The sequence below is a fragment of the Hydra vulgaris genome, chromosome 08 (genome assembly GCF_038396675.1).
Source record: "Hydra vulgaris chromosome 08, alternate assembly HydraT2T_AEP".
Classification (NCBI taxonomy): Eukaryota; Metazoa; Cnidaria; class Hydrozoa; order Anthoathecata; family Hydridae; genus Hydra; species Hydra vulgaris.
In genome coordinates this window covers 54,145,001-54,159,906 of record NC_088927.1, presented here as the reverse complement: position 1 = coordinate 54,159,906, position 14,906 = coordinate 54,145,001, and the positions used below count along the sequence as shown (strand labels likewise).

The 14,906-nt window shown below is 28.9% G+C and overlaps 2 protein-coding genes and 1 long non-coding RNA gene across 3 annotated transcripts in view; all 3 read left to right on the top strand.

Moving 5' to 3' along the window:
- The window catches only part of LOC136083977 (uncharacterized), a 74,730-nt gene that overhangs the window by 11,289 nt on the left and 48,535 nt on the right, over positions 1-14,906 (top strand). The window lies entirely within an intron of this gene.
- On the top strand, positions 6,109-8,350 carry LOC136084136 (uncharacterized). Its single transcript, XM_065804282.1, has 2 exons — positions 6,109-6,407; positions 6,704-8,350. The coding sequence occupies exons 1-2, from the start codon at positions 6,159-6,161 to the stop codon at positions 8,348-8,350; spliced, it is 1,896 nt and encodes a 631-aa protein (XP_065660354.1). The 5' UTR covers positions 6,109-6,158.
- On the top strand, positions 11,626-12,959 carry LOC136084373 (uncharacterized). Its single transcript, XM_065804389.1, has 3 exons — positions 11,626-11,845; positions 11,932-12,319; positions 12,392-12,959. The coding sequence occupies exons 2-3, from the start codon at positions 11,950-11,952 to the stop codon at positions 12,553-12,555; spliced, it is 534 nt and encodes a 177-aa protein (XP_065660461.1). The 5' UTR covers positions 11,626-11,845; positions 11,932-11,949; the 3' UTR covers positions 12,556-12,959.

Below are 14,906 nucleotides of genomic sequence, written 5' to 3'. Positions count from 1 at the left end.
ACATTTAGTTTTTCATAACAGTTTTTCCGTTTCAGTTTTTCAGTTTTTATTTTTTGTCTTTTGAAATTAAATTTTAAAATTATGTTCAAATATATACATATCCTTCATACCTGGAGCATTATTAACTTAACAATAGGCAATGTAAATTTCATATTTTAAAAGACTTCTTACTTCAATTATTTTTCATTTATTGAAACCCGCAGTGTTATAATTTTTCCAGAAATTTATTGATGTGATCTTTAAACCCTTGTTTTGAAGTTTCATCAAAAAACATTTCAGTCTGTTTCCTCGTTTTGAAGGTTATTGAGTATCCATAACCAAAATTCTTGTCTCATGATGATGGTAAACTTTTCGGTAACTTATATTTAAAGTGGTAAGATTATCTTACTAAGGATAAAAATCTATACAAATCGGAGTTTTTTGTTCTCTGTAGACATAAAGTTTGTTCTTTCTGAAATAATATGTTGTGTGCATTTAATTTGACGAGAAAACAATTTTTTTCCTTTGTGGTTATGGAACATTTTATCATTTTTTATATTTATAAGGTCGATCAAATTGTTGTAGCGGGTTTTTCCTATTCTGTGACCATGTTTTAGGTGCTGGCGTACATTTCTTAGTTCGGGCAGACAAAAAACTGCTTTTGCATAAATAAAATTACAATTTTTTTTTTGTTGTTGTTAACTTTATGGCTAATAAAAGGTATTTTTCTAAAATTATGGAAAAGGTTGGGGGAGAGGAGGAGAAGAAGGACATTAAATATTACTTTTACAGTTATGTCTTTTTTATTTGATGTTCGAAACCAAACCAAACAAAACCAAACAGTTGTAACAAAAGCACCTTCAATTTGGGCACTGATTCAATCCCCTTAAATTTCCCGCGTATTATAATCGAGTATATAATTTTTTTTTTACAGAAAACTTGCAATTGGGGTAAAGCGGGTAGGTGTGAGTGGAAGTGGGACAAGCGAGCCGGTGAAGTGAGAACTATATAAAATCATTTGCCTAAAATAAGTTGAAAATTAGTTTAAGCAAACTATTTTAAACTGGTTTTAAATTTCAGTTTATTTTAAATGAAACACAAATAATCAATATTCAAAAGTTTTTGATTACATATGACCATTGACTATTGCGGAGTTTCATTCTTTCTTTGAAACATTAATTGATATATCACAATATATGATTTTTTAAGATTTTTTATTATGCTTTTCCTTAAAAAGAAAATTATTAGTTTTAAATACTAGGGGGTTCTAGACCACCTAAACCCCATGGTTACAGCTCTATTCGGGCAAAGCGATTATGCGGAACTTGAACTTTACTACATAGAATAAAGACCTTTATGATAATGTTTTAATTGGTTTTAGATTTAACTTAAATATTAGTTTGTTTTTAAGTTAGGGGCTGTTCAAATAATACGTAACACCTTTTTGGCTGTTTTTAGACACCCCACCCTTTCCCCATGTTACATTTTATGACATTTTCTGTCAAACTCCTCCCTTTTTCCAATATGAGACGTGGCGTTATTTTTGCCCAACTTTTCGCTAACATTTTCATTGATTCCGCTGTGATTAGAATTTAAATTTTTAAAAATTTATCACGTTACACCGAAGCTAACCCCCATCCCCCATGTGACATTTGGTAACACTTTCTGATATCCCCTCCCACTATAAAACTGTCACGTATTAACAGCTTCATATAGGTCTGTAAAAATGATACTTTCATATTGATGATAGTATTAAGTGGCTACAATTTTTTTAAATAATAAACATAATTTTTAATTATTCGACAAACAAAATTGCATTTCGAAATCTCAAATTTAATGTTTTATTATTTATTTATTTTTATTTGTAAATATTATGATTCTTTGTAAGTTCAAATAAAAATATTTTTTTGTAAGTTCAAATAAATTTAGTTTTGAATACAACTATACTGTTAAATTTCAACAAAAAAGTTTGTATATGAACATTTATCAAGCAGATCACGCAAATGTTTGTATAAACTTAACAACTGTTGCTCGGCAACGAGGACATTTTAACTGTAAATGTGGTATACACATTGTGCAAATCATGTGTCCACAGGGAACAGCAGCGAAGTTTGGAGTATTTTTTAAACAAACAGGACATGTTGTTCCATTAGTTCCATCCACTACTCTTGAAGTCTCCGTGACTCCAACAATTTCTGTAGAACTATGTAAGTTTTCTCCGAGTTGGAAGGTATTTTTGCACTATAGCTACATCATCTGTATTTTGCACTATAGCTACATCACGTGGTATTGATACATTAAGTTGCTGGGCTTCATCTTGTGGTGGAATTAAATTAGGCTGTGAGGGCTCTATTTGAACTTGCGTAAATGATAAAACTGTTTCCAATTCTGGTGGTTGATTTATACGACTAACGCCAAGTTGATTGTTAAATAACGCATCTACGCAATGTGAAACACTTTGTAGAAATTCCAATGAAGTTAGACGTCCGTTGGCCAAATTTTCAGTAGCAACTCTGATTTTACGATCATTTAAAACATATTTCTGCTTTCGTCTCCGACGAATCTGAAGTCCACATTCTAAACGTACTTTATCAAGTTGCTGGACTTTTGCAAACTTTCTTAGTTCTGCTAAAATATTAAAAGAATTAAATGCAAATAAAAGATAAGTTCAAAAAATTATATTTTTATTTTAGATTATATATATATATATATATATATATATATATATATATATATATATATATATATATATATATATATATATATATATATATATATATATATATATATATATATATATATATATTGACTGATAAAAACCCAAATGTTTGGATGAGCAATCTTTATTCGTTTTAAAAGCGAGGCATGGAAGCTTTCTTGATCAGAGTTCGTTCTTCTGGGACAACCAAAAACAGAAATTTTGTTACTGCCAATACGCCCAATCCCAAATGTTCCCATATAGGTCATTTAACTTTGACATTTTGCGAAGTCATTTATACTTAATGACACCACAAACAAATTTGGATTCCAATTGCCTAATGTTGGCTGAATATGGTGAGGCGGTAGCAAAGAAAGACACAATAATAGCCTTATCCATTTCTTCAAATCACTGTGAAATTGCAATTTTAAAAGTCCAAACAATCCAAGATGTTTACACTTGTTAACCACAGCCTAAATATAAATAATTGCAAACATAAACTTTCAGTACAAATAAATATATATATATTTTTTAAATTGTATTATAATTTAGTTTTAAAATTGCTATTTTATAACAAAGGTTATAGTATGTTTAGTTAAATATTTTTTTGCTTACATTTACGCAATGAAACCAACAGCCTGAAATTTCAGCTAAAGGATATTGAATTTCCAAGGTATTCATCAATGCTTGTTCATAGTCCGTCATTATCCGTAACGGTGACAAATGTGGAACGAGTTCAGCAACTTTGGAAAATGCAAGAGAAAACAGCTCTTGCGTTTTTCTAGTCATAAGTATGAAAATAGTTGAGATAAACTAAAACAAAAAAATCTTTACTTCTTGATTCTTTACTTGCAGAACAACATTAATAAAAACAACTATAATTTATAAAAAACAGTAGTAATAACAATAATAACAATAATAACAAAAATAATAATATATGGAGGGTGAACAAGAAAAAACAGGGAATATATATATATATTTTTTTTAATTCATTAAGGTGCTCTAAAAAAATCTAACGGTATTAAAAAACACCGCGGAAAAAATAGAATTCCTTGTTTACATCCTTCTTATATTATCTTTTATTGATTATCTTACATGATCAAGCAAAATGTATCCAAATGTTATCATTTGATAAAATATTCTCGAAACTACCTTAAATGTTCCGTCAACGTGCAAATCAGTCGGTGCAGCAACGACTGTTTTCCCGATAAATATGTGAGCATAATCGTTATTTATACGAACGTACCCTTTGTAAAAATCGGTCCCGTCTAAAAACTTTCTTCTGTTGTTTACTCTCAAAGAGTTGTCTAATTCCCTGCAATTGGCTGGTAATTGCGGCTGCACTGATCTACGTCTGCGATACATAGTGCTTTCCTTCATTCCAAAAGAAACGTGATGTGCTGATTGGTTACAAGCAGTTTCTTGGTCAAAAATATCTCGCAAACTTCCACTTGTAGTTTCAGCAGCTCGTTTTATTGATTGTTTTAATTTTAAAATTTCTTTTTTTTCAAAATCTGGCAAATGGTTATGCGGCGTTATTTGTACTGACCCTAGGCTTGGTTCACTTGTTACACGACTTCTATAAAATTCATCCTTACATTTGAAACCGCCGCCATACGATTCTGTTGCTTTTTTGTCTTTACGATAATAGTAACTATTTTGGTAATAAATTTTTGAGTTTTTTCTTTCGCCTTCGAGTATTTCCATTTTAATGTTTAACTAAATCGTTCTAACATTTATTACATCGTTCTAACATTTATTTTAATTCTAACATTTATTTTAATTCTAACATTCTAACATTCTAACATCATCGTTCTAACATTTATTACAATCGTTCTAACATTTTATTACAATTCTAACATCGTTCTAACATTTATAAACTAAACTTAAAAAAATTCGATTTTGTGTGTCTTGACCAGTTCTTCTTCTTTGTACCGGAATGTTTTATCTGAAAACGAATTAACGAAATTCTATTTTTAACCCAAAGCACTTATTTAAATTACTTTCTCCATTCGAATTTAACTGTTCCTTTACTTCTGTAAATATTATGAAGAAATATGTTTTTTCAAAGTTGAGTTGCAAACTAAAAGCTAAATTTTTTTACTACGGAATAATAATTCTTAGTATAGAAGTAATAAAATGTTTTCATTATTTGTTGAATATTGTAGCAAATATAGAGAACAATATACAGGGCCGGTGCTAGAGGGGTGCAATTAAGATTAAGCTGGTATATCCCTCAGAAAAATCAAATTTTTCAATTTTTTTTTGTTTAATGTTATTTAAAATTTATTAGAGAATCATATTCTAAAAATCTTTTTTTTTTAAATTTAGCTTTAAAATTAACTTTAGGAAAGCAAACTTTACTAAACTTTACTTGTTTACGCGACCCTGACAACCTCCTTAGCAAAAAAACGGTTAAATTTTTATTTGGCTATAAAATTCTCCCCAAATAGAGTAAAATGGGGTCAAATGGAATAGTTAAGAATTTTAATTTTTTTTTTTTTTTACGAAAAAATGATTTTTTAAAATTTTTTTTTTTAAAGAGAATATTGAGCTGTATTTAAATATATAAGAATCGGTATATAAAAATATAAAAAAAAAATATTTTATTATACCCTGACATTCGGAGAGAATGAAATACGCAAATCTTTGTGCAAATAAAACAATTCTTTTCTGAAAAAAAACAATTATGAAACCGATAAAAAACAGTTTAAAAAACAACCAAATAAGAAAAAATTTCATTCATATTATTTCATATTAGAATAGATTTAATAACGTTCGATTTAATTCGTTCGGGATGGCCCTGCCTACTGAGTGGGGTAATGTGGGCCTATGTTACTTTTTCGCATTTTTTTCATGAAATATACCAACTCATAGTAAAATATGACTTGAGTCATTGAGTATGTATCCAATTTAAACATTTTGTTCAAAAGTTTAAAGATAATAAAAAAAAAGTTTAAAGTTTAAAGATAATAGTGTTACAATAAATGCGCTAAATGCAAAATAACTTTATGTGTTTAAAACAGCAAATTAGAAAAATAAATAAATTAAACATTTTCAAGTCACTGTGGACCAGAGATGAGTTTAGGTTTGATGGAGTGTCACCAGGGATTTTTTCACTGATAAGTTATTGTTATCATTATAGTAAAAAGATTTAATCATAGTTAAAATTAGTTTCACTTGCTAAGACAATAAAGTTGTCAAATCAATTTTCAAATAAAATGTGCAAATGAGTAAGTAAAGTTAAACTGAGTACCGAGTTTTACGTAGAAGACCTCTTTATAACGTATAACCATTTAAACTAAAATTTAAACTAGCTTTAAAATGTTACTGTTGCGTATTTAGTATACTAGACTACAAATTTGACTTTTTCAATAAGCTAAAAAATCAAAGAGCGCTTCTCCGTTAATGAAAATTGTGTCTGGATGTTACTCTTAGCAATAAGTAATAATACTTATTAAATAAAAGTACTAAATGTATTATGTCTGGAAACAGTTTCTTACGTAATTCGGTTTGTGCAGTGTGTTGGGTTGAAAAAAGTGCAAGATGTAAGTCGCTATCTGAAGTCACTAACCGAATACAAGATATTATCAAACTCTACATATATGATGGTTATGATAAAAATATTATGAGTTTTCCTAATGTCATATGTGGTAGTTGTAAACGAAATTTATACCTTCTTAAGAGCGGCCATACTTCTAGGGGATCATGGGGACTTCAAGTTGCTAAGGTATTTTTTTATACTAATACTAATTATATTATAATACATATAATTTATATGCATACTATTTCAATTTTATGTAAATAAGTTATATTTGTGTGTGTGGATGTACTATATTGGTGGTCATTTATTCCTGTTTATGCAATTGTTAGCAATAAATTTCAACAATCCATTATTTATAATATATATTTAGACATTTTAATATATAAGATAACTAAAGCAAATTATTACAAACAAATCTCTTTGTATAATTTATTGTTAAGTTGTAGTAGAATTTTGTTAATTTATAGTCTGAAATGCTTTAGATTGATTGGGCCAACAAAAGGCGATCTTCTGATCCATGTTTGGGTGTCACTATTCCAACATTTAGTGAACCGAAAGTAGCTGAAAACGTATGCATTATTTGTTTTCTTGTTACTGGACGAGGCATTTCTCATCAGTGTTCCCAAGCTGTTGCTGTAGACAACTTAATTGGTCACTGTTTACAATTAGGAGAATATGCAGAACAAATAGCCAGTGCTTTAATTAAAAAAAAGATGGAGAGCGAAGGTATAGAAAAAGGGACATTTTTTAAACTAAAAACACGAGGAACACCTATCTCTATTAGAGTTGGAGCTCCCAATTTAAAGAGTAACAGAAGCAGTAAACAACTTTCTCTTCAAACAGTCATAGAACTGCAAGTCTCTCTTGAACTTTCTGATAATGCAACTAAAAAACTTTGTTCTACAATTAGAACTGGATTAAATAGAAGAGACTCTGTGGAAGGAAATATAGTTCAAAAACTAGATAATCTTAAAGAACAACTAGATCAATTTTATAGCGTAGAACAAATTGAATTTGTTTCTAACCAGAATGAAGCTATCATAAGAGATTTAGTATATATTAAAAATCCCTCTGATTTAATCCTGCATATTATCAAAGAAAGAGGTTTAAATCCATGTGTAGGTTTTTTACGAGTTTCCTTAGATGGTGGAGGAGGCTTCCTTAAAGTTGTTGTGAATGTTTTTGAAGAACAAGAATCTGAAAATAAATTTATGAATAGTGGTGTTCAAAAAGTTCTTATTATAGCGATTGTTGAAGATATTCCTGAAAAATATGAAAACCTTAGATTAGTGCTTGAGAAACTTAATCTTGAGGATGCAAACTATTATATTGCTTTTGATCTTAAATGTGCCAATGTATTATTTGGTCTTTCATCGCACGCAGGTAAAAAAGCTTGTTTGTGGTGTAGTGGCAAATGTACGCTTGATATAGGTACTCTTAGAACTATTGACAATCTTGATTCCTGTTATGAAGCATATATTAAAAATGGATCTATCAGATCGTCCATGAAGGAATTTGATAACATTGTGAACAAACGCCTAATATATCTTAACACTGATAAAAGTACTTTTCTAGAAAATTTAGTTGCTCCACCTGAGCTGCATCTTCTCATTGGAGCAGTAGATAAAATAGCAGGGTTTCTTTTAACTGAGTGGGATGGTTTTGAGTTGTGGTTGAAAAAACACTATATAATTAAAAGAGGATATCATGGAGTTGGTTGGGATGGTAATAATGCAAATAAAATTTTAAAATTGATTGATGAACTTCAACATGAAGTGCAACTTAAAGTACCTTATCTACTTCCTGTAATCCAAAGCTTAAGAGCTTTTAAATCTGTAAAAGAAGCTTGTTTTGGAAGAAATCTCGATCCTGACTCAGAACACAAAATAGCGTTGTTTAAAGATGCTTTTTTATGCCTAAAAGAGACAGCTTCTTCACTCGGAAAGACACTAACAGTGTCATGGAAAATCCATATTATATGCTGCCATGTTTTTCCTTTTGTAAAGCATGCAGGATGCGGCTTGTCAAAGTATGCAGAACAGTGTGGTGAGACGATTCATGCAAAGTTTAAGCCTACGTGGCAAAGATATAAAAAAATTAACCAAATGTTCTCGTATTATATATTATAGATTCATTATTCTTTAAAAATGCAATGTTTATTTAAAAATAAATTTGATGTGCTAAGATTCAAAACTGCTACTCTCCGGTATCTACTAGTTTCAATGGAAAGTTACATCTTTAATGATCGTCTATATGAATCCGTTGAAAAATAAAATCAGAAAATGAATACAAAAGCATTGCCAGAGATCTTATTTACATTAGTTTTCATTTTAAAAGTATTTATTGCTGTAAAAGAATTAGATTTAGTGCGGCCGTGGCGCAGTGGTTTGAACGCTTGCTTTATAAGCAGGAGATCCAGGTTCGAAACGAGCTCTGGGCATATTTTCGCGTCACGGAAAGGAAGGAGGCGTGAACTTCCTGGTTAAAAATGCACTTCCGCGGTGCTCTGTGACAAGACCGTTAGGACTTCTTGGGGCACCTAAAATAAAAAAAATAAAAATAAAAAATAAAAATTTTTAACAATGCACTAAATACTGACATATAGGCCCAGATTACCCCACCCAACTATGTTATCAATTTAAAAAAAAATAAATATATTTTGGTCTTAAAAGAAATTGAACCTAATTATATAGTTTATTTTCTTTGTGATGAACCATTTTCCATATTTAAGAACCCGTCTTTAGTTCATTTTTATTGAAGTTTAAGATTTTTAATTAAAATCTCCTAGTTTAAATGTATACGCCATTTTGAATAAAAAATGTGCTTTAAAAACTCCCTAGTAAGCTGATAATTTTAAGGTAATTTTAAGTTTACACGTTTTTTTAAATCTTCAAAAGTGGCCTAAAACCCTCATTACAACGAAAAAAGTTATTTTTAACCGTTTCCTTACCTGCATAAGGAGCCTAGCCTATTTTTTTTATGAAAAAACTCATGAAAAATTTGACGACCCTGCGCGACCTATTTTTTTTAACGTTTGTTAATGTTTGAATCACATTTGATTCAAACATTAGTTTTTCATAAATATTTTGTGGCTTATCATTTGGTTTTAAAACTTTTTTTATACATCACACTACAGACGATGCAGTGCGAATGTATGAATGGTCAATTTTACTGTTTCCGTGTTTCAAATCTGTTACACCACATTTTTCATTGCCTAAATAATAGATAATAGCAATAAGACCTTTGGTAGTTTTTTTATGAACACTTGTTCACTAAAATTCGCGGATGTACAATGTTTTTGGCCTGTAGTAGTTTGGGTAAGATAATAAGTTTTTTTAAAACCTTTTTTGCTATTCTTATTATTCTTATTATTTTTCCATCTATAATGATTGCATTTATAATCGTCTTCATTTTCAGACTTCATTTTAAAAGCAAATATTCTACCAGCAATAGATAGAATGGGTGCAAACGGAATAAGTTTTACATCGTTGTTTTCGATGTAAACATTTCGACAGCATCATCTGCCGACATAAAGTGATTTTTATTTTTAATAACATATTCCTCAGTTTTTTGCCTTAACTCATCAATTCTTTTGATGTCGTTGTCTTCATTCTTAAATAAAAAAATACTGATACTACAGATTTTGAAAACCGACTGGCTACCACCAATAAGGTGTTATAAAGGACAATTATAAAATAGTTGTTCGATTATTATAGGTTAAAATAACCTATATGTTATTATTAACCTATAAAACTATAAATATTGACGAACAACTTCTTGCCTATTTTTGTAATAAACTTGAGTTTATTCTAATGACTCTAATGAGTATCAATATTTAATGACTATAGTGTTATTTACATCAGTTGTGGTTGTGCTCTCTTTTACTTTATTAAATTTTTGAATGAACTTTGAAAAACCAGAAAAGTTTATAAAAAATAACTTCAAACGTACTTTATGGAAACCCATAACTTCGTACGTGCAACCCAAAAGGAAAATTTTTTTAAAGTTTTTTCAAATATTAAAATAGTGCTTTTTTTGAATATGTTTATTATAGCATAAATAAATTATTCTAATATTTTTATGAGCATTTAAACGCTTTTATAAAACCTTTTATAAAATGAAACTTAAAAATTAAAAAAACCTTCAATAAGGGTATGATACTTACTGTTTTTGCTCGACATATCTTCCTGCTGTTTTTAACTAAGCGTACCGAAATAAATTAAAAAGTATAAAAGAGAATGATCATTACAAATAATGGTAATCGTTGGGTTATCAATAATGTAATTAAAAATAATATTTGTGGTCAGTGTAAAAAATATTAATCGTTATTTGGTTTATTGCACGAGTTGAATATCATCTTCAAACTAATTTTTGAATTTTTAGCATTTGGTTGGTTGTCATTGGATACCGTTTGCTTTAACAATAGCAAAATCAAAATGTGAAGAGTAATGTTGATGTAGTTGATATAAAAGTTGTAAAAATTTAATTAAGTATCCATTCAGAGGTTATTTCAGTGGTTATCGGCATGGCCGTAGAGAGGGAGGATTAGGCGGGTGTGTTGTCCTGGGGCCCGGCTGTCTTTTAGAGTCCGGAGCAAGACTCTTAAAGAAAGCCGGGCTACTTTTTTTTTTCTCCCATAAAATGGGAGAAAAAAAAAAGTAGCTCATTTGGCATTACATGGTGCTTATTTTCAGCCAAGATAGGGCCCATAAAGAAATTTGCCCCGGGACCCATCTTGGCTTTCTATCAGTTATCAGTGACTTTTATTTTCACAATAATAATTCTGACTTTTTTGCACTTATGCCAGTTTTTGCGATTGATTTGCGCTTATGCTAGGTCGCACTTATGCCGATTCGTACTTATGCCAATGTTTATAAAATCTTTCGGCGCACCTATGCCAGTTCGCGCTTGTGCCAGTTCGCACTTATGCCAGTTCGCACTTATGCCAATGTTTGCAAATTCCTTCGGCGCACTTATGCCAGTTTGCGCTTGTGCCAGTTCGCACTTATGCCAGTTTTTGCAAGTGATTCGCACTTATGCCAGTTCGCACTTGTGCCAGTTCGCACTTATGCCAGTTCACACTTATGCCAGTCGCACTTATGCAGATTCGCAGTTATGAAATTCGCACTTATTCAGTCGCCCCTAATTTTATTATTTAAGCTTACCTTTATTACAAAAATCATTGAAAGCCACGTGACATTTCATTTTTTTTGTCTTCAAAATGTGGTTAAATTAATATATAATAATACCTTAAATAGTTTCACTAATAAAGCTCTTAAAGCGGTTGTTTAAAAATATTGTAAAAAATTTTACAACTTTTTTATTTTTATTTTGTAAAAGTTATAACTACTTTTTATAATATTTTTAATTATTAAACATTTATTTTAAATAACAATAAAAGTAGATAAATATTACATATCAAATGGCTCACATTTTAAGGAAAAAAATCATAATGAGTCCAGAGATTCAGTTTGTTTTTGTTGCTGTAACAAAACAGACAACTACTCTCTTTGCAGTATGCCATCATTGGTGACACTAGTTAGAGACTATGTACACAAAGGATTCAGTTTTGATATAAATGCATTTCCCACTGCCGTTGCAAAAATGCTCTCTATGCCAAAAAGGTTATTATATTTTATAAATATTTTTTTATATTTAATAAACTTTTTCTAAAATATTTTACTAATAATACAAATAGTCTTGTTCACAGCAAGGAAAGCCTGTAAAAATGAAAGAAGAGGTTTGGAAAAGTGGAAGGGAGTTACTTATAAAGGTAGGAAGGATTGCTCCAACTGAGGGTCAACGCTTATGTCCAATTTGTTTTATGATATCAGACAAGCGCAGCCACAAGATTTTTAACTTAAGAGATTATATCATTAAGTCAAATGAAAATCTCCGCATTGAAAGATTAAACTCATTCTGGACAAATTGTTTTCAACTAGTTGGAATGGGCATTAGGCACCTATGCACGAGAACATCAGCTGTTCAAAATGCCAAGAATCTTGTTCTTTCCAAGGATGAAAAGATGTCAGAGCAAATAACCTCAACTGTTTTAAAGTTTCTTGTTAAGAATGAAAAATCATTACAATTATCCACTGGTAGATTTTATTTATTTTCTTATTTATTGACTTAAATAAATGGCTTATTGCAATATTTTATTCTAATTTTAGGAGGATCTCTCTTACCTGTAGTACTAAAACAAAAGCTCCAAAAAAATAAAGTAGTCTCTACTGTTACAATATTTGATATCAAGAAAAATCATGATCTGCTTAAAAATGTTGTTCGTGATACTCTTAGAGATTTACAAAAAGAACTTGGTCGTTTAGTTGTCTAAATACTTTATAACATAATTTAAACGGCATTAACTTTTTTTTTTTCAAAAAAACTATAATATTTAATATATCACATTGTTTACAGTATGGTATTTCACAATTAAGTGTTGAAATGAATTCAATTGCTACGGTTATGAAGCGGTCTCATGCTCTTGATAAGTTTTACAGTTACAAAAAAATTAAATTAAATGGAAAGGAAGATGAACTTGAAATCTCAGTGCTGAAAAATAATGTATACAATGAAGATCTCACCAGACTTGTTCAAGAAATCTGCTCCCTACGTGGATTAGATCCTATGAAAGCCATTATTACAGTTGGAATTGACGAAGGACAGGGTTCACTGAATATTCAGTAACCTACTTTATATTACTCAATTAAAAGAAATAAAATTAGAATTATTATTCAATTATGATTAATTTTCAAATTATAATGAATATTTTTGATGAAACAAAGTTAGAGAAGCAAAATAGAAACAAGAGAGACTGAGGAGTGAACAAGGTGATAATTAAGGCTTTGGCACGTAACGTCCCATATATATATTAATATATATATATATATATATATATATATATATATATATATATATATATATATATATATATATATATATATATATATATATATATATATATATATATATATATATATATAATAACAATATATACATAATAATAATAATAATAATAATAATAATAATAATAATAATATATATATATATATATATATATATATATATATATATATATATATATATATATACAGAGTTGTTACGACATAATATGTCTGGCAGATCTGTCGACATATTTTCAGACATATTTTCTGCCGACATAAAATATGTCCCACGTATTTTCGATTGACATATTTTGACATAATTTTATGTCTGAATTATTTTCTGCTGACATAAAATATGTCAGACATATTTTCCATTGACATATCTTGACATATTTTTATGTCTGAATTATTTTCTGCTGACATAAAATAGTCAGACATATTTTCTATCGACATATTTTGACATAATTTTATGTCTGAATTATTTTCTGCTGACATAAAATATGTCAGACATTTTTTCTGTCGACATATTTTGACATAATTTCATGTCTGAATTATTTTCTGCTGACATAAAATATGTCAGACATATTTTCTATCGACATATTTTGACATATTTTTATGTCTGAATTATTTTCTGCTGACATAAAATATGTAAGATATATTTTCTATGGACATATTTTGACATAATTTTATATCTGAATTATTTGCTGTTTGATATTCTTGAAGAAAAAATCAATCTAACAAATTTATTGCGCATTTCAACTTAATTTACAGAGTTAAGTAAAAATAGTTTAACAAATTTGTTGCTTTTTTGCAATCAATAATAATTGAAGGTCAACAAAAAAAATTTTTTTTTCAGGTGCCGAGCAAACAATTTGCTTTTTGGATTGCATTTCACATTTTGATTTCAAATATGAAACTCATTTTTTACCATCACGCCAAGTTATAAAGATATTTGGGTTCAGATCTTTAATATTTGGGGTAAAGTCCCTAATATTGTCAAAAAAAAAGTTGTTCAAAAGTATGTCAACTTGGGTCTCAAAAAAAGCGTATTTTAGAAGATAGTATAGAGATTTTAGAAAACATAAAAATTTTTCCTCAAAATTTTTTGGCAAAAAAATTATTTGAAAAAATGCTTAAGACTCTTAAAAAAATGTCAACAAAATGTTTTTCAGCAATAATACAAAAATTACTTACTTTTATTACAAACGAATAACATCTTTAAAATCTCTATGAAAATACTCTTCTTTTGAGACTCAGGTTGACATACTTTTGAACAACTTTTTTTTCGACAATATTAGGGACTTTACCCCAAATTCTAAAGATTTGAAAATATATTTACAACTTGACGTGATGGTAAAAAATGAGTTGCATATTTGAAATCAAAATAAGAAATCCTACATAAAAAAAAATTTTGTTTTTGTTGACCTGTGTTATGCTTCATAAAACTTTTATTTTAAATCCTATAAGCAAATATCTTTTGTTTCATAAAGGTCTTTTTCTGCCCTTTTTAGCGATGTATCATTTGATAGTATCGATAAAGTATTTTTAGCGATGTACCATTTAAGAGTATCGACTAGTATTGATGCATCATTTGATAGTATTTGATAGTATTTGATAGTATTTGATAGTATTGATTAGTATGGATTAGTATTGGCGATTTCTCTTATTAGAATGTAAAAACCATCTCAAGCTGAGTTTTTATTACTGAAAATGGTTTTTATTAATAAACTTAAAATTATTCTCTTGATTAAAATAATATTTAAAAAAAAACATTTTTAGTTATTTTTAACTAATAGTTGAT